Raw genomic sequence first — 20,131 nt, 5'->3', positions numbered from 1 at the left:
GTAGTGTTAAAGTGCTTTGAGTGGTCACAAGACTAGAAAAGAGATATACAAGTACAGTCCATTTAGTTGTTGTTGGATTATATTGTGAATAGGTTTCGAGGTAGATAACGTATTACAGCCTGTCAACATTCCTATGTTGTTGTACAAAACTATCATCTACCTACAAATGGATTATGAACAAGGTCAGTTTGAGGAGCTTAAGGAGAAAAACACGCACGTATATGCAGAACTACTAACCCGGTACACTTGATAGGCCATTTTACACATAACCATAATAATCCAAAGCAATATTTAGAGATGAACAGTATCACAACTCAAAATGTCAAATAAAGTGCTCACAAATTCCACAAGACGCCAAACAATTTCATCATAATATGTACATTTATTCTAAAGCATTTGCACAAATAGCACTATAATGAAAAATACAACCTCCAAAACATAACAAAACAGAATCCCATTGTGGTTGTGGCTAAATCATTGTCACCTTGTTGAGGAACAACTGTGCATCGGCAGTGTGTGTGTAAATGATTCTTCCTCTCCAACTTGAAGATTAAAGAGTAAAGAAACAAATCAATTTGATGTATTTGTTAATCTTGGGTAAATCTCAAGCATTCCTTTCAGAGAAATTGCTTTAGCGGTCATTTAAATACACAGTACTCTTTACACAAGGAAGTATTACAAAAGAAAGGCAGTATCTGTAGAGGATGAGAGTCAGTGCTAAACCAAAAGCCACTTTTCACTTTGGACATACAACGCTGGGTGATGTGAATATTTTGACAGAAATGATCAAACTATATACAATATATTACACACATTTCAAATAAGCTCAGAATAGCTTAAGACTGTTTGCTATTTTAGGCAATTCAAAATACAGGAAATACAGAGAAAGAAAAGAATCATTCAAAAGAAACCGTTTCCTGCAATTCTTGTCAATGCTCATCAGAGATTAATAACGTGAACTGGTCCCGTTGCAATCATTCTTTCAAAAAGCCAAAGTCCAGCTTAAGCTTGCATTTCATTACATGGGAAGCCCTTTAAACTGCAACTGTGTTTAGTCTCATTGTTCAGTGGCCTGGGTTCATTTGGTGGTATGAAGACATTCACTGAAGTGGTCCTCTGAGACAAGATGTAATGATTTGGGCACTAGTACATGGAAGTACATTGGGGATCTGCTCAGGTGGTGATACAACGTTCCAGATACTTTCAGTCAGTGACGTAATAGAGATACAATGGGCCCCAGTGCACACTTTTATGACCGGCCTTATGCTGCAATCCATTGAGTCAGAAGTTGATCATTCAGAGATGATATTCCTGCATTCTGAATTAAATCCATTCCAGTCACTCAGCTGAAGAAAACATGGCTGCAGCTACCTAATGTGTGTGGCAGGTCTCTTGTGACAGAAGACCAAACCATCTCTACATTAACAACTAGTAAATCCTATTCTACCATTATTAATGATTCTTTAAGGAATTGTATGACTTTAAATTCAGAAAATCTATTGAAAACATTTTAAGGATCCTAACCCTGTTAGAAGAGACGGGAGAAGTGCAACCGCAACCTCGCTGTGTATATGTACGCCCCTGCTTTTCAGTCTATTATAGTTGGTCAAGCAACAAACAACAGTAACCATCATTATCCTTCTGCAATCTATATGGAGCAGAACAGCCAATACCTAACATCAAACATGGAAACTGTGAAGAATGTGTTGACCAAACCAACCAGAACCTCATCAGTGTTTGAGGAAAGGGAGCTGTATATTATATTATCCCTCTTCAACTGCAGAAACTAAACACAAGGTCACGCTATGTCAATTGTAGCCACAGTCAGAGGTTTTGTTTGTTGTTTGGCAAAAGGAGGGAATTTAGAAGGTTAGCCATTAGAAAGCACAATGATGGCCAGACATACACAGCCAAACGGGGAAACATCCACACAATAATAAAGGATTGAATGTGCACATGGGAGCAAAAACAAAAAGAGACAAAGAACTATGATTATAAAATGAAACAGGATAAATAACAGAATATAGGAACATTGTGATGAGTATTTTTACAGTATACAGATAACCAAATCATTCAGTGGCAGAGCCTGGAGCCAATATTCTGTCAGATTGTACAAGTACCAAGCATTTATTTTCAGAACACTTACTCTTTTGATGAATATCATCCCATTGGGAGGCTGGGATAAGTGCTTGAAAACTGGGACTCGTATGTATGTTCTTGTTATTTTTCATTGTGCTAACATTAGGACTGGATGTTGAACCCTTGACCAATTGGAGCAATGAGGAATACTCATTGCTCCAATTGGTCAAGGGTTATATACGGCTCCGGCCGGCTTTTTAACGAGGAGAACATTACTTCCACTGTAAGAACGTTGGAGTCTCACATTGCTCGTTATAGTGGTCCCTCAAAGTGGCGTTGGTCTTTGAGCGTGGGCACACAAACATCATTTCCACCTGGCTGAGATTTGATCAGAGTGTGAGACCTACAGGTCTCCAGGTTGCGATGTACTTGCAATTTTACCTGCATTAATACAGATACAGATAAGATATCCACATACAGATCATACAGATGTTAATGCACCTTAAATTCAAATCCTTTTCGGGTGATCAGATTTCACTTGGATTGACCTCATGAAAGTCTACAAGCACCCAACATGCTTTGGTGGTGGTTTCGGGACTCATTGTGACCGCACTGGAAGTAGATGCAAATGTGTTTTCAATCCACATACAAAAACTATGTGGACAGAAATACCTATTTGGCCCAAACCAGAAAGGAAGCAGCCATTGGCCGGTTGGCGAGCTGCACGACTACTTGTCAAAATGGATATTCAAGACACCTGTGAATTGGTTCAAGGTGTCTGCTTTTAATTTGGTCCAACGAAAGTCTAAAAAGCAAAACGTGGCCATTCATATCGCAATCGTTCATAAAGCAATGGCTCAGTAAATGTTGGAGAATGGCTCCAACCGGTCGTGGCTGCAATGTGAGGACGTGACGCTCAGTTGTTCAGCTATACCTTTAAACCTAACCTCTGAACGTTAACATACCCACTTTGTTCAGAAATAAGCTATTATACATAATTACAATAATATAAGAGCAAGAAAACAAGTGAAAACATGTTGTGGGTATAAAGTGGAAGTGCCAGACCGGAGCTGCAGACTGGATGTGAGACCTGGTCTCTGTACTTAGTCTCTGTGCCGTCATTCACTATCCAGCTCCTGGTGCTCTGGGGATGGACTCTCTCTGGCTGGCAAGAGGTCGTAGTGACATGGGATGTGACTGTTCTTTGGTAGATCGTACGGATCTTGACCAAACTGTACATCGACATTGTCGTCTCCAGTCAGCTGGATGCTACTTACAGGCTCTGAAAACAAAGACAGGCCGGTTGGCAGGTGCAGGAAGAATGATGTACGAAGCAAAGTAATGTAAACTGTAAACAATGGGGAGTTTAAATTATTTTGACAAGTACTTGAATAATTCTAAATAAAAATATAGGTCCTACAAGTTACTAATTGCTGAATCCAAAATAATTTTCCATCCTTCCTTCATGTTAATGAGCTAGAGACCGAGGCAGGCTGGAGGCGGGGCTAAAAGAGACACCAGTGTGCTTGTTCTTTGCTCTTTCGCTCCTGTCTTTTTATACTCAGAATAACCTTTTTTGCTTCATAGGCTGAGCAATTTTCATAGGAATGAACGTATCCAGTGCTGTAGCCAGTTATCTTTACACATCCATGGTAAACACAGATGTAGGATTTATATTTTAAAACCTGGAAATGAATTAAAATGACTAAAAGAAAGAGGTTCTAATTTGTGATTTAAGATATTGAATTAAATAAATAACGTTGACTTGACTACTATGTAGTGAATGTAATTGATGTACACTCCAAAAGGCACTCACAATGACAACCACAAATGTCGACATTCGCTACTCACCAACTTCATAGACATTGCGGTTATTAGTGGGGCTGCTGTTGCTGATCTCAGCGTATGGTGAATCCCGTCTGGCCGGAGACTTCATCTCCACATAGCCACACTCTGTGTTTTTGGCTGTCAGCGGAGGGGGGTCCTTTATTGTAGCGTATGGGTTTTCAGAGCTGTTGAGGGAGCAGGAGCTGGCATGATAAAGTGTGCCCTTCACATCTGGATGACATAGGCAGAGGAGCAAGTGAGAGGTGAATTCCAGCAGTTCAGGATGTATTTGTATGTACTGTGTATTGGCAGGACCTACCTCGTAAAGATTTCCCCATGTACCTTCTGTCGACTCCATAGGCTCCTGGTAGGAGGAGAAATAGAAATGAGGAAGGTCAGTGAATGGGGGAAGCAACAGTTATATGAGGGACTATTAAGGCAAGTTTAGGCTGGAATTTTCAAAAAAACTTGTTCCTCATAGCACCATCGATTAAAGAAATGTTGTTATAATATAACAAAAGTCTCCCATCCACTCAAATAAAATGAATATACAACTGATTTGCCAGTAAGATGTTGTCAGATAACTACATACATATCTCCATTCACAAAAGTAGTGGCTGATGAAATATGTAGAATTAACAACCATGTGGATTGATATGGTCTGAGGTGGAACAGTTACCGTGGGCAAATTAAAAGCCCCTGACGGAGGCCAACACATGAAAAACATGATGGACTTTATGCTGGTCATACGGACAGAGCTCTCACTTTGGTCATAGAAGGACCGAATGGCTCGTGACTCCGCCCCCCGGTACCCTCACAGGATTTACCAAGGTTCATAAGCCTTCTCAAAGTCAACAAAACACATGACTGAATGGACAAACTTCCATGAACCCTCCAACAGGCCTACAAGGGTAGAGAGCTGTTCAATGGCCAGGACAGAATCCGCATTGCTCTTCCTTGAGCCTTCTTCACCTTGACGGCCCCCTGCTGGTGTCCACCAGCGGGCTCTTATGTTGCTGCCACGACAGGCACTTCTGACCTTCTGTCCACAGTTTTTTATGACTAATCCATGATTAGGACAAAAGTCCAACAACAAAGCATCACTTGGTAGGCCGTTCCTCCCAATCAACCCCCTTCCAAGTTCTTCCATCGTTACCCACGGGAGTGTTGAAGCCCCCCGGAAAGGACTAGAGAGTCTCCAGTCGTTTCCAGAACGCCACCCACAGAGTCCAAGAAGGCACTGAACTGCTGTTCATCACATAAGCACAAACAACAGTCAGAGACATCTGATCAACGACTAGCTGTGGCATAGAGGAGACCCTCTCATTGCCAGGGAAAACTCCAACATAGCGCCACTCAGTTAGAGGCTTGCGCCTTTCACCCTGCCAACTCACGAAAAGTTCCAGTTCAATTCGATTCCATTCAGTTTATTTTGTATAGACCAAAAATCACAAATTTGCCTCAGAGGGCTTTACAATCTGTACACATAGGACATCCGCTGTCCTGGGACCTCACATCGGATCAAAAACTCCCCCAAAAGCCCTTTAAGGGGAGAAAAAGGGAAGAAACCTTCGGGAGAGCAACAGAGGAGGATCCCTCTATTAGGATGGACAGAAGCAATAGATGTCATGTGTACAGAATGAACAACATAACAGAGTCTCTTTCCAGGTGTTTGGTTACAGATCCTGTGCTATGCATATCAAGTTGGTACCGCTATCACACAGTGAATTTCTCTTGGTCTGAGACAACGTTGCCTTGGAAGACCCTACTAGGAGCTATTGCTCCCCGGATCACTGTCCCTCCAACATGTAACCTACTGATGAGAATCCCATTAACTACACTTTAATGTTTTCTATGTCTCACCCAGTTCATTGAAGCAGTCTTCTTGTTTCCAGTCTGCAGGCAGTGTGCTGTTGTGCTCAGCTAGAGGAACCCTTTTTCTCTGATCCATACTATTCAAGTTCACAAACAGCTGGCTGCTCTTGGCCTGAGAAACCAATGTGGAAGGAACACACATCAGTTAGAATATATATCATTAATAGACAAATTGCTCATGGCATTCCTGCTTTGCCATCTCTTTGACCCTCTATAGAGGCTCATATCCACATCCATACCTTTCCATATGGGCCATTGTTAACACGTGGAGAGCTGATGCACTGGCTCAGAGTGTGGTAGCTGGGGTTGGTAAAGTAGCTGCTGGGGTGGGCCTCGCATGCTGGTGGGTGAACATCTGAAAAATAAGGAAGTTCATAAGTGCTTTCAGAGCATGAAACCCAATATTAACCGCATGATGTCATTCGGATCAAGGATCAAGTGTCATCAAGTAACATCCACGATTTGTTCTTATTTTGTTAGCACCCTTTGATTTCTGAGATTCACTCATGTTATCTTATTTTTTGCACTTCTCTTCGGTAAGGTAAGAGAAAGAAACCTCCTGTCCTCAGTCCACACATTGTTTGTCCATGGCAAGGACACATTACGTGTGAGGAACATTAAACCCTCTGGTTCCTGTAAAATCAATTCATCATCATTGTGCGATTAGCAGCCTTGTGTGTTAAGTGCTGTTATATAAGTATTTAGTGTTTTGGACTCCTGCAGCTTAGCATGAAAAAGCACAAAGTATTTTCATTGTACCGCAATCCTTTTCCAAATAGTGTTGAACTGTTTAAAAACAATACACCAGTCAAGGAAGCAACTGCTGTTCCAATAGCAGGAGACCTAACATGCCCGTGTCTGGTCCTGAGCTGGTTGCAGTTTGAAGCCGGTCAACCAGTAACGTACCTGCAAATGGTGCATCAGCAGTGGCCCTCAGGGCAGGAGTGTAGGTCACAGCCGGCATGGTGGGCTCTTTGCCCTTTTGTTTCTTCCTGTAGATGATGAAGAGGAGGAGGAGGAAGAGCACCAGGAGCACCAGGACTATGATTCCTGCGATGGCTCCGATCTGGGAGGTGTCCACATGCATGGCTGCACTGGTCAAACTGTTGAGGCTGCCCACCACGACACCAGCTGCAGACCGAAGGATGAACATTAGTCCATTTTTTAATATAATAAATTTGACCAAGTAGTTCTTCAATCAAAAGTAGATGACTCTCAATGATTAGACAACTGAGGTGATGTGATTAGTGTAAACATTCCCAAAACAGGTCTGAGAACTGACATCGAGGTGTGACCTCACCTTGGTCACAGCGAGCTCCCTTCCAGCCTGGGCTGCAGTAACATGTACCAGTCATGTGATCACATGTGGAATTATTCAGACAGTCACACACCTGACGGCAGCCATAACCGTATGAACCAGAAGGACACCCTGGAAATAGGAAACAAGTTACAAGTTATATATATATATATATGTGTGTGTATATATATATACGTATATATATATATATATATATATATATATATATATATACGTATATATATACATATATATATACAGTATATCATTTATATATATATATATATATATACATGTAAAAAGAAGAAGAAACACAGCCAGGATGAAGACACTGTTACATACTTTGTTCACAGTGCCGTCCCATGAAGCCGGTGCGACAGGTGCACTGTCCAGAGATGTGATCACAGTCAGCTCCATTCCTACACTGGCAGGTCAGAGAGCAGTCCTTCCCATAGAAACCTAATGGACAGCCTGTAACATCATAAGATAGGCTTTTTAAAATGCTCTATTTCTGAAATAAACAGCAAATGCTGAGTGACAGGAAATGTCTCAAAAGGGACTTTTGTGATAAATGTCCCACTTGAGTGTGAGTGTGTATCTGTTACTGACGTTGTGTGCAGTAGAGGCCGGTCCATCCCGGGGTGCACTTGCATTCTCCATCATAAGCGCTGCAGTAGGCTCCGTTGTGACAGTTACACGTGTGGATGCAGTTGGGTCCCCACTGACCAGGAGGACACGCTGCAGCAAAGGAGCACACCATCTTGAGTCACACCAGTCCTTTCTAAAGGACTTCTTTTTACCTCAGAATATACGATTTTCAAGAAGAAACCTTCTTTATGAAACACATCATAACCATCGTGCGTCTTATTGATCATATTATTGAGTGAACGTACGCTGGGAGCAGTCGCTGCCGATCCACCCTGGATAACACTGGCACGAGCCATCGATGGGGTTACAGGTGCCGTTGTTGGTGCAGCTGCACCTCCAGGCACAGCTCTTCCCAAAGTGACCACTGGGACACACTAAACACAAGACAAGTGTGCATCATTCATGCTCTCACTTTTCCAGCGTCACTGAAACACCTCTTGCCACAAATCTACAATTTGCAGGCGACCAAAACGTTACAATGTATTTAACAGTAAGCCAGCCCTAAAATGATACATACCCTTTACCGTCTATTTGACTCTAAATAGGACCATCATTTACTGAATGTACATCATGCTGTGTTGAAGACCGTATCAATGATTGATATCGTTTACATGTTTACAATGTTCACTGTTCATAAATCAAGTGACAAGTAGGGTCAGTTTCTCAGACTATACAATTGGACTTCTTTGGCGCCCCCTGATGGCCATTAGAAAGAAAACGTTGGCTTCACTTTTCAGAACCCGAGGTTGTTGCCTGTGTATAATGCCCCGCTGTGAAATGTCATTTGCATAATGGGTCCTGATGGCAAAGGTATATTCACGTATATACAGTACATTCATGCAGGAAGCTGTGACCAGCGTCAGCACACAGGTTGAGCCCAGAAGCTTTGGAAAGCAGTAGAAACAGTGCGCTGCGCTCACCCTCGTTGCACAGCGCCCCTTTGAAGCCCGGCAGACAGTCACACTGTCCTGAGACGTGGTGACACGGCCCGATGCTGTGGACACACTGAGGACAGGTCTGACTGCAGCGGTGGCCAAAGTAACCTGGAGAGCAGACTGCGGGCAAACCAGGGGACACACAAATGGCTTTATTTCGTCGGCATACAATTTCAACCTGATTGTTATCTCTGCAGGAAGGTCATGCGATCGGATGCTGTGTGTGCGCGCGCTGTGTTTGTCCTCGACTGATCTCGCAGCTGTGGATGTTCAGTTGCCAACTTCAAGGATTTTAAGATTCCGTTCTTTGCCAAGTTTTGGAGATTTTGCATAAATATTTGTGGATTTAACGCTGATGACGTTTTTGGAGATGAGAGTCAAAGATTGGAACACAAAGACATCACTACAATGAAATCCAAAGGGTCAGAAACACGAGCAGTCGGACAACAATATTATCTCAAGCACTACATTTGTTGGTCAAACTGAGAGTGAAATGTCACTCACCATCCCTCATTGCATGGGAAAAGTGAGCATGAACCACAGCACAACTGTGCTTTAGGTCAAAGTTGAAGCTGTTTGGGTTATCATTTTATGCTTCATCTTCTCTTCCTAACACATTTGACCAAACTGTCTGATCAACCAACTCATGTATCTGATTTATTTTTAGCGATGTCACCATGTTCCCAGATCTATTCTCTTGCAGGGTACACTGTCCTGATGTCCATTATCCTTCAAGTCAGGTGTCAGCTGTGTGAGGATCTTGTAGATCAAATGTTCAGACTTACTCCTTTGACAGGTGGTGCCTCTGTATCCCGGAGCACACTCACAGGTCCCTTCATCTGGAGAGCAGGAGGCCCCGTTCTTGCAGTTGCAGGGGAGGGAGCAGTTGGGGCCCCAGCGGCCCTCTGCACACACACTGTCACAGTGGATACCTACTCGCACACAAATGAAAAGACCTTTCAGTGTATTTTGTACAGAAGTGTAAACTGAGCACTGACCCCAACCCTAACCTCAACCTATATTCTAACCCAAACCTTACAACCAAGTCTGAACCCTCAAAAAAACCTTTGGAGAAATGAAGACGGAATCGCTTTCCTGAAAATGTCCTCACTTTGTTGGTTGAACAATTGCACGGTCCTCATTATGTAGCGAGTAAAAGAACACACACACACATACCCACATCCACACACAGACACTCTATCACCAAAGATCAGCGCCATAGAGAGCAGGAAGTGTGTGATATGTTTGGTGTACTGTAAACTAGACTATGAGAACGTTGATACTGAATCTTACCAGTCCATCCGGCCAGACAGCGGCAGTGACCAGTCGAGTGGTGGCATCCATCGGCATGACTGCAGTCACAACGCTCCTTACAGTCCAGACCATAGGTGCCATCCTGAGGAGGACGGACAAGAATCATCACAGAGATGACTTTCATGAACAGGTCCAATCACATTTAGACTTCAAATCCTTGTTTTACTTCCACAGCTCCGTGTGAGAAGTTTATATTATTAAAAATCTACAGTTTGAGGTGAAATACATCAGTACCAGTATCTATAGCCTCAGAACAACCACGAGGGGACTCTCACCCTCACACAGTGTGATGCACAAGCATGTTTGGTGTTTGTATGGGACTGTAGGATAGGTTAGGGTGTGTGCAGGCTGCCACAGTGGCTGTAGAGTAAGACCACATAACAGTTAACCAATGGCCCACTAGGAAAGAACAAGAGTGTTTGGGAAAAGTCCACATGACAAATATCCTGTTTCACAGCCATTGGCAAATGAACATCTACAGTTATTCACGGTAGTTTGATTGATTTTTTTCCCATGAAGACCCGGCCTACTCTGCCTCTGATTGGCTATTACCTGATTGGTGGAGGGTTGGTAGAGTAAATGAGTTCCCCTCAGATGTCAGGATGCTAGCCTTCTTGTATTGTGCTTTGGTTTATAATTACAATGTCCTTGATTATGGGAGAAGTAAAACAAATACATTTTGTTATGCATGTTATGCCTAAATGGATGGAATACAATGATTCATCCGTTGAGATTTAAATGTGTCTTAATGTTAATGTTGATAAGGCTCGTGAACATATTAATACTATCAATAGCTGTGATTTTTATTGTTGAAAGGATAGAAAAGTCCTTTTTAATGCACTAGAACTGTGATTTTTCCTCATTCACCTGCCGACACTTATTAATATCGATGAAATAAAAAATCCACGTCCTCTCACCTGGCAGTGGTGGTGACACCTCTCTCCTCTCCAGCCTGGAGCACAGGTACAATGACCGTCGAGCGCGTTGCACGCTCCTCCGTTCCCACACATACAGGTGAGGTTACAGCCCAGACCCCAGGTACCACTGGGGCAGTTGATGGAGCAGTCCACCCCGTGCCACCCTGAGTACACAAGACGCACCTGGCTTAACTTGGTTGGTAGCAAAGCATCACAACCACGAGGATTAACCCTTTAGGAGCCCAGTCGTGTTTTCTCAAACGTTGCAAAGGTTTGCATACTTGTATTAAACAGAGTGTATCTCCTCTACCACAAGGGCTATTTGAATAATGTTGGTTATAATAAAAAGGAAACGCTTTTGAGAATCCTTCAGATTTGTAAATATCAGCCTTTATGTTACTGGTTAAGATTAAATGACGTTGGCACACAGCATGAATTAAAAGGTTTCAGGTACGCTGTGGGCGTCAACGAGAGAGAACGGTTTCCCTGAGAGAACGCCGTCATCAAGTTCTGATGTAAACAAGTAGACTGCATCCAAAAGGTTTGCCTGAAAAGAACCATTGTGTTTCGTCATGGAGTCCTTCCACTCCACAAAGTGGTGCGGTACCGTAAAGGCTGTAGGTTGTGAAATAGTAATAAACATTTTAGACAAAAACGATCAAAAGAAAACTACAAAAAAAACGACAAAAATCCCACAGCATGAAATAACCATTCATACTATTGACATAATTACATATACAAATACATTGCACGCGTGCATTTCAATATGTATCCTCAGCTCACCTGGCTTGCAGGTGCAGGACCCGTCCACAGGAGAACACTGAGCTCTGTTCTTACAGCTGCAGCTGGAGGAGCAGTCCACTCCATGTGTTCCTGCTGGGCACGGCCCTGTGCAGTTGGGACCCTGAGAGGGTCGATACAGGAGATGAATGGATAGAACTGGCAATGACACATCCTTTATGAAACAAACAGCTCGGCAGCTCTGAAGAAACATGATCACTTCATCTGCCGTATTAAACCCTCCGGTGCCTCAAAGCAGTCCTTCCCACAGTCATTTTTCTTGTCTAGTCCTCACATGATTAGACACTTTGGGGGAAAACCAGTTCTCCAGACATCAGATGTGTGACACAGCTGCAGAGCCTCTATACCTGTGAGGTACTGTATGCCTGCTCATATCAACCGACTGTGAAACCTCATTCCGTTGGTATTAAAATCAATACCAAGAGCATGTATCAAGCAGCCGGGGTGAGACAGATGTCTTTTTGTATCAGAATTCCTGTTTAAGGCTTCTGCTATGAGAGATATGCTGGACTGATGTCTCCATGACAAACACCACTGTGATGGCTATGAGGGGCACTGAGCTCAGAACACACACTTGGCTGTGTGTGTTGTGTGTACATCTGGATATCTGATCAAGTGGTCTGATGAGATCGTTCCAATCAGTTCAAAAGATTGTTCAGTTCTATATATATATAGATATATATATATATATAGATATATATGTGTATATATATATACATATATATATCAGAATCAGAATCAGAATCAGAAAACGTTTATTGCCAGGAATGTTTACACAAACAAGGATTTTTTTTGGCGGAAGGTGCAACATTAGACATGACAAACAACAATCAACGCGACAGCAACAGTGCAATGTGTGTATTAAGTATAAGATAAAGATTAAGATAAAGTGCTCAGACAACAAATAACGTTAAAGTGTTTAGGTGTGTGTTTCAAGTGACGTGTGTTTAAGTTAAAGTGTATGTTACATGTGACGCGTGTTTAAGTTAAAGTGACATGTGTGTGGAGGAGGAGGAGGAGGAGGAGGAGGAGGAGGAGGAGGAGAGAGGAAGAAGAAGAAGAAGAAGAAGAAGAAGAAGAAGAAGAAGAAGAAGAAGAAGGAGGAGGAGGAGGAGGAGGAGGAGGAGGAGGAAGGAGGGGGAAGAAGGAGGAGAGAGGAGGAGGAGGAAGAGGAAGAGGAAGGAGGAGGAGGAGGAGGAGGAGGAAGAGGAAGGAGGGGGAAGAAGGAGGAGAGAGGAAGGAGGAAGAAGAGGAGGTAGTCCTGGGGGTCACAAGAATGTCCAGTAACTCCACGGAAGTTAAAAACGTTGGAAATAAATCCGCTGGAGTTGTTCCCCTGATGTTCATGAGCTCTTCTCTGGTGAAAGAGCTCCGGGGATCACAGCAGAAAACAGTATTTAAGACGAAAACAACAAAAAACAAAGAGCACCCAAGCGCCGAGGCGGCCGTTTTACACCCACAGGTGCTTCAAAGCATATTATATTGTGTCTCATTTATTTAATCCATTACTTAAAAATAAATTGTGGTTTAACCGTTTTGAATCTGACAGTCACGTGCTCAAAGGACCTAAAACCACAAACGTGTAGAGTGAAAAGTTGGTTTTTAGCTTTCGGGATGTATTATTGACCTTTGGACAGAGCCAGGCTAGCGGTTTATGCTAAGCTATCTGCCAGCCTGCCACTCTTTACAGTAAGACAGGACACAGGAACTTACACTACAGTGCACGTTTAGCATGTGCTCCATTCCTGAGTATGGAATGTAAGCATGGACTGGGCACAGGTGTATCACACTTTAATACACTTATTTATTCATTCATACATTTATGCTCAAACACCATAAAAGAAAACAGGACAACAGCATGTGCTGACCTTGCTGTAGCTCTTCCTGCTGCCACTGGATGTCCATAAAGAGCTGCCTTCTTACTGAAAGCACCTTTAAGGTGTACTGAGTGAGCACATAGAGTGTTCAGTTCCTAAAGTGGGCTATTGGCGTCTGGTCTGGCCTCAAGGGCTTTGAGCCCGGCGATGCTCCCACAACCACATGCTCAAATGTACAGTATACGCCTCGTGAATTAACACGATAGGTGACTAAAGCACAATGTGACGTGACAAACATGTTTTTGTACCGTGAAGCCTGGAGCACAGACGCACCCCCCGGTCACACTGTGGCAGTCCGCACCGTTCTGGCACTGGCACACCTGCTGGCAGGACTCTCCATAGAATCCCGGGGTGCAGGTCTCGTTGCAGTACAGGCCTGACCAACCAGGCCGACACGTACACTCCCCTGACATCGGGTGGCAGCTGGGGGAAAAGAGAGGAACACATAGTGACATTGTTCTTCATTGTTCTTTAGTTATTGGCCTATTATTGCCTCTCAGACTTGGGATTCCTAACTTCCAGTACCAGGGGCTCTCCTGCTGTCTTATGCCAGTCTGAGTATCACGTGTTCCAACAGCATTGTAAACAGTACAGACTCATAAAAACAAATTCCGCTTGTAACGGCTAAATTGAACTGTAGTATCGTTGCAAATTAAAATAAAGTTCAGCATAGTGTCTACCGGCTGATAATGAGCTCTGACCTGATGTCTCATATGCCGCCTACACTGCTTTGTATTAGGTTTCCTAACCCTCACTGTCGCCCAGCACGACCAAATGGAACTCTGCCTGAACTCAATGTGGTGTTTCACTTTGTTTTTCAAAAGAAAAGATAATGAAGTAGATCACTGGGTGAAGCGCTTTTCAGATGCTGTGACACTGACAAGCGCTCTCTGTTTGAAACATACTGAGGCCTGAAGGATGGGGAGGAACATGCCCATCGGGCTCAGGTCCAGGGGGCCCAAAGTGAGGCCTCCTGGCCTTCAGGCTAAAAATGTCCTTCAATGAGACACTGAACCAACAAGTTAGACTCAACGTGACCACAAAGAAACATGAAACAACTGCAAAGAGACACACGATGACTACAAAGAGAGACAAAGAGACACAGAACAACAATAAAGCTCTAAAGCCTGTTGGTCTTTGAAGAAGAGGTGGGGCCTTTTGCATGTCTGTGCCCAGGGGCCCATCGTCTCATAGTCCGCCCATGTGTCCAACATAGACAAAGTATTGGTCAAAGGGAAATGTGTACCTGCTAGTGCTGCTGTTGAAAGGTAACAGGCTCACCGAATGCATCACCCTCTCTACCTTTTCTATGCATAGAATCACTACGGGACTGGATAAGCGGTTTGGATAATGGAGTGGACTTATTACTATAGATGGATAACTGAGGGACAGAAAACCATGCTTTGAGTGCAAGAGTGTTTTTTCTTTTTGACAGAAAGTGGGCGGACCCAGTCACCATTGTATCACTACATTTAATTGGTCACAATGTGGATTGACTGATCGCTCCTGACACAGACGGCAGCTGGCGGGATGAAGGTGCTTTTCAAGACACTTCCTCATGGGATTCACTCAGCAGAACCAGAGGGCCCGTTTGACACACGATAGAACTACACATGAAATGAACATGAACGAAGACGGTTGGCACATTCAGAGAGAACAAAATAAACCAAATCTGAGCTCACAGCTTTACACGTTGAAATGTCCCGAATCCAAACCGACACAATATTTAGTTTAGACACGTCGAGGTCGTTCTGGGAAGCAGAACTCTAAGAGAGGCTCTACTGCTCCTCAACAGAGTGGAGCATAAACTATTGTGCAGGTGTAAGTGACTGAAGGATGATCTGCAGTAACACAGTTTGACTGACAGCTGGCCCACCTGACACAGCTCTCCCATTGAGGAGCAGCGGAACAGCTGTTCTCTGCACACACACATGCAGCTGCCAGCTGATCACTGACTCCTGGCCCACAGCGGTCAGCTGTCTCCAGGGTCAGCCGTCACAGTGACAAACATAAACAGACAACACGGGAATACTTCTGACTGACATCTGTTCACGCTTGAATTTGAATAGCCCTGTTTTGGAATATTACAAAATCAAACTCCAGACTGTTTTTTACAGCTGTTCAAATTCGGGGGACATGAAATGTATCCCGTCTCCTACATGCAGGATCAAGTTTGAACACCATTCACTTGCATACCTGCGTGTGTTCTGGGCGTAGCACGGACACTTCCTGTCACAGCGGAGGCCGTAGTGTCTCTCGGGACACAGTCGGACGTGGCACGTCTCCCCCGTGTATCCGGGCTCACACACACACAGCCCGTTGGTGTGGTGGCACTTGCTCTCGTTCTCACAGCGACACGTCTTTGCACAGCCGGCACCGAACGTACCGACCGGACACTCGTCCTGGCACCTGTTCACGGTCAAAGGTGATCAATGACAGTTCTAACCAGATCTCATCTTATTGCAACTGTTTCTCCTTTAATTAGGTTATGGAACATGTTTTGTTGATAGGGGAAGAATATGCTTTTGAGTTATTGTCTTTCCATAAAAATTAATTTTTAAGATGTGGAAAAAGGATGTGGAGCAGGACTCTCGGTTTAACAATCTGCACACGAATGAATTACAACAGACAAACGAACCCGGCACACAGTTTAATAAACTGTACAAACCATGCTAACATTTGAAAGTCAGATTTCTACATACAAGTTATGACTTATGGTTGAGTTTGTGGCAGAAAACACTTCAAACATTTTGAAAGGTTGTGGTCACTGGATGAAGGTAGCATTGAGAAATTATTGTAACTAATTGTAAAAATAAAAAAGCTTTTGTGTACTCTGCACCCTCATCATGGAATATGTTGCAGAATGAGTTAAAACTCAAAGATCTGATATCACTTACTGGTTTTAAAATTAAATGAAAGAAATAGAGGCAGGTTCCCAAAAATGTCAATGTTTCTTAAATGAACTTGGTTATGTCACTGTCTCTTAACTTTTAGTTTATTTAACTTGTCTTGTTCTGTGTTTTTTGTTTGTAACTGTGTTTCTTATGCTGCTGCCTGTCTTGGCCAGGTCACCCTCGAAAAAGAGATTTTTAATCTCAATGGGACTCACCTGGTTAAATAAAGGTTTAAATTAAAAAATGTAAAAAATTTAAAAAAAACTGTAAATATGAACGCCTTTTTGCATGTCAGCTATGAAAATAATACATTTAATTTTGTTTTATTTTCCTCACACTGATATCAAAATGATATCATTTGAACATGAACTCCCATCTGCTTTTGTTCTGGAGGCAGCAACAGGAAGTGGTGAGATTAGACGTGGACATGAGTGGGCCAGAGTGTCAGAGTCAAGCCTGCTCCACCCCATGAACTCCATACTAGGAAGTGCCTGCTCGGGCATCAACCTCTGGAGGTCATGAATATCCAACTAATGACAACGCTAGATAGATATCGTTATATAGAAACAGCTATAGATCAACTATCCTCAATAACTAATAAAATGTTCTTTCCAGTTATGTAAGATATAGAACTTTGGTGCACGTAAACTAACTAGGAAAACTCTCCACTGTGCCGACACAGTGAAAAGGCAAAACAAGCAGTTAGAAACGAATGCAGCGGGTCCTCATCATCTCATCCATGGTGACACGGCGCAGACATATCAGTCCAACCACCAAACCAAGCTGGGTTTGGAAATGAAGTGCCCTGCTGCTCTGGCCCCGCCGTTTAGAGCAAGATATCAATTTCGTTGTGTTTTTAAGTACCATCATTGCAGTTACTTTTGTATTTGTATGTTTTGTTTTATCTTAACGCCCCATTTTATTACCAAAAAACCAGTGGTGTTCCTTTTCCGAGGGATACATAGTGCCCGCCCCCCCACGTTCCATTGGGTTCGGGTGTGGCACGGCCAAGCCAGTTCCACAGGGCCATACTGTGACGTTCGGCTTCCCTGAAACCCTCATTTACTCACGAGGGGCTATTCCTGTCTCGTCGCTGGTCTGCTTAAGTATATGGTGCGTGCTCTCTGATATTGCTAATTATATGGACCTGAAGCCTGCGTGGCGCTCGGCTGAGATCTGTCTGAGAAAACAGCAAACGGCTTCCTGGTTGGGTTTTCTCTCTGGAGGATGTGGAAGAGTGAAGCCAACGCAGATGATCTGGTTTAGAATGTTTTATGGTGTTTGCTACACTCTTCAGCATGTCAGGTCAACACAGGTTTTATTGTCCTCTGTGATAATAATAATAATACGTTTTGCACGTAACATCCTAAACATAAAGTAACGGGTACCTAAAGCTGTCAGATAAAAGCAATGCAGTAGAAAGTACAATACTGTGTTAGTAGAACTGTAGAGAAACACAAAATGAACATACTTCAGTAAATTGGAATAACCCTGCAGTACTCGAGTAAGACAGAAGTCTGAGTAACTGGTCCTTGGTTTGATCCCGACAACCGTCCTCTTACAGGTGCAATGACTGTGTTTTGCATATAACATGCTATTTTTTTTAAGTGATTTATCTATGCATATACTTTTGTATTTTATTTTGCTGATTGGTTGAAATCAAATGTATTTGATCTTGTTTTCATGGAGCATTTTTGCTGAGACTACTTTCAGTGGCGGATAAATCCATGAGTTGTGCTTTAGTGAGCAATTACAACGGCAGGAAATATAATAAGTATGTGTGAGTGAGTCAAAATAAACTACAGTGTGTGTGTTCATGCTAGTGAAGGAACATCCAGTGAGACAGCGTGGCTCATTGATGCCTTTTAATAGTCTGTTGGACATCGATGGAGCTCTTTGGCACAGAAGATGACAATATACAGTATATATATATATATATATATATATATATATATATATATATATGTATATATATACATGTGTATGATGTGTCACAGACAGCTGGACAGTGTGTTGCAATATTATGCCAATCAGCATCCATGAGCTGTGATGTCACCAACCTTAGATGAAGCAGGCTGCATATTTAACATTGTTTTTTTATGATGGTGATTTGGGGTTTTGCGTACAGCCTTTGTTTCTGTTCTATAAAGCTGTGTTCATGTAAATGTCACCTCATTTCTTCACTATGGTGTAACATCAATAAATCGTGCGACACCCTTCGCCCATCCTTATAGGGCAGCCTTTCCTACGCGTTCAGACAGCGAGTGGCTGCTGCTTCTGTGGCTCGGTGTATTTTGAATTGGCATATAAGTGCTGGTGGAAAACTAGCTTGAATTACAGGGACACGTTATTCTAGTTTGCTTGCTTTCCAAAAGCAGAAGTGGCATTCATTGTTTTATTCTGGAAGAGCGTTCTGATTCAAATGTTGTGCTGTGAAAAAATTGTAGAATTATGATAGTTTTGGTTTTGGATTTATTTTATCTTTGTACTCGTTATTTAAAAAAAACAACACACCATCCTAAATATTGCTCAGTCGCTTGTGTGTGAAAAATAATGATTTTGATGATTTGTGAGTCATATACGGTCCTTACAAATACACAGGGAACAAATAAGTGCAAAAACTGCAGTTCTCCAAAATGGCCACATGAGGGCTGCTCTGAAAACGAGTCAATTTCCAGAGCAGAAATAAACATGTTTACAGCCTGGTACAAAAACATTTTTGTTCTAAGCCTGTTTTTCATTTATCAAAATTAGCATCACAATTAATATTACGGTTAACGCAAATTCCCGAAGCACATTGCAAACCAAGCTAACTAGCTAGCACTAGCGTTAGCTGCTAACGGTACCCGGTCCTGCCAAATAAACACTTTATCCAGCTCCACACTCTACTCCAAATATGGTCACAGAAAAAATGCCAAACTAGTGGCGCCACAAACCAATTCCCACGGTTACTATTTCCACTTAAATATAGTCTATGATTTAAACAAATGTTTGTTCAATTTGACAAAGAAAGAAATAAATGCTTGACATGACAAAGCCAGGGCAGTCATTGCATTTGAAGTAAAGGTTGAAACCAAAATGGAAAAATGCTTCATTAAATAACATCTAATCAAATGGGGAAAATGCCTTTGAAATGACACATTAATGCGCTGAAAAACCGTGTGTCCGAGTTTTACACCAACACCTACACGACATGCTTTTGTGGGTCAGCGACTGTGAAAACACACAAATGTGTGACAGATTTCACAATCTGTAAATGAAAATCTTCATATATAAAAATATTTTTAGACATTTATATACGTATGAAGCTTTTCAAAAGTATCCCATGGGAAATATATATGTGTAAAATATTAATTTATTGAGTGCCTTGAAAGTAAGTAAGTAATCAATACAAACTGATGTATACTGTATGCTATGTATATATATATGTATATATCTATATCTATATATCTATATCTAGATATTTATATAAAGGTTGCTCTTACCGTTCTCCTGTGTACCCGGGGCTGCACAGACACTGTCCAGAGGACAACACACAGAAGCCGTTGTTGTGACACTGACATTCTTGGGAACAGTTTTGTCCAAATCTCCCCTTGGGACATGGCTGGCCACACACTGAACCCTGCACACAGCAAAGACAACAGGAACACACACATGGCTGATCATG

General features: G+C 42.6%; 1 protein-coding gene across 1 annotated transcript in view; it reads right to left on the bottom strand.

Moving 5' to 3' along the window:
* Nucleotides 1-3,039: 3,039 nt before the first annotated feature.
* The window catches only part of megf10 (multiple EGF-like-domains 10), a 49,507-nt gene continuing 32,415 nt past the window's right edge, over nucleotides 3,040-20,131 (bottom strand). The window contains exons 8-25 of the mRNA XM_034547558.1: nucleotides 19,950-20,086; nucleotides 15,767-15,979; nucleotides 13,819-13,993; nucleotides 11,676-11,796; nucleotides 10,893-11,056; nucleotides 9,955-10,057; nucleotides 9,447-9,593; nucleotides 8,647-8,781; nucleotides 7,972-8,100; nucleotides 7,688-7,816; nucleotides 7,421-7,549; nucleotides 7,082-7,210; nucleotides 6,688-6,912; nucleotides 6,021-6,136; nucleotides 5,770-5,893; nucleotides 4,226-4,270; nucleotides 3,931-4,137; nucleotides 3,040-3,361 (exon numbers count right to left, since the gene is read on the bottom strand). Coding sequence (XP_034403449.1) covers nucleotides 3,198-3,361; nucleotides 3,931-4,137; nucleotides 4,226-4,270; nucleotides 5,770-5,893; nucleotides 6,021-6,136; nucleotides 6,688-6,912; nucleotides 7,082-7,210; nucleotides 7,421-7,549; nucleotides 7,688-7,816; nucleotides 7,972-8,100; nucleotides 8,647-8,781; nucleotides 9,447-9,593; nucleotides 9,955-10,057; nucleotides 10,893-11,056; nucleotides 11,676-11,796; nucleotides 13,819-13,993; nucleotides 15,767-15,979; nucleotides 19,950-20,086 — 2,592 coding nt within the window. The 3' untranslated portion in view covers nucleotides 3,040-3,197. The remainder of the gene's footprint in view (nucleotides 3,362-3,930; nucleotides 4,138-4,225; nucleotides 4,271-5,769; nucleotides 5,894-6,020; nucleotides 6,137-6,687; nucleotides 6,913-7,081; nucleotides 7,211-7,420; nucleotides 7,550-7,687; nucleotides 7,817-7,971; nucleotides 8,101-8,646; nucleotides 8,782-9,446; nucleotides 9,594-9,954; nucleotides 10,058-10,892; nucleotides 11,057-11,675; nucleotides 11,797-13,818; nucleotides 13,994-15,766; nucleotides 15,980-19,949; nucleotides 20,087-20,131) is intronic.

This window comes from Cyclopterus lumpus, chromosome 12 (genome assembly GCF_009769545.1).
Source record: "Cyclopterus lumpus isolate fCycLum1 chromosome 12, fCycLum1.pri, whole genome shotgun sequence".
NCBI lineage: Eukaryota > Metazoa > Chordata > Actinopteri > Perciformes > Cyclopteridae > Cyclopterus > Cyclopterus lumpus.
Note: the sequence above shows the minus strand (reverse complement) of the source record. Positions and strands in the feature narration are given on the sequence as shown.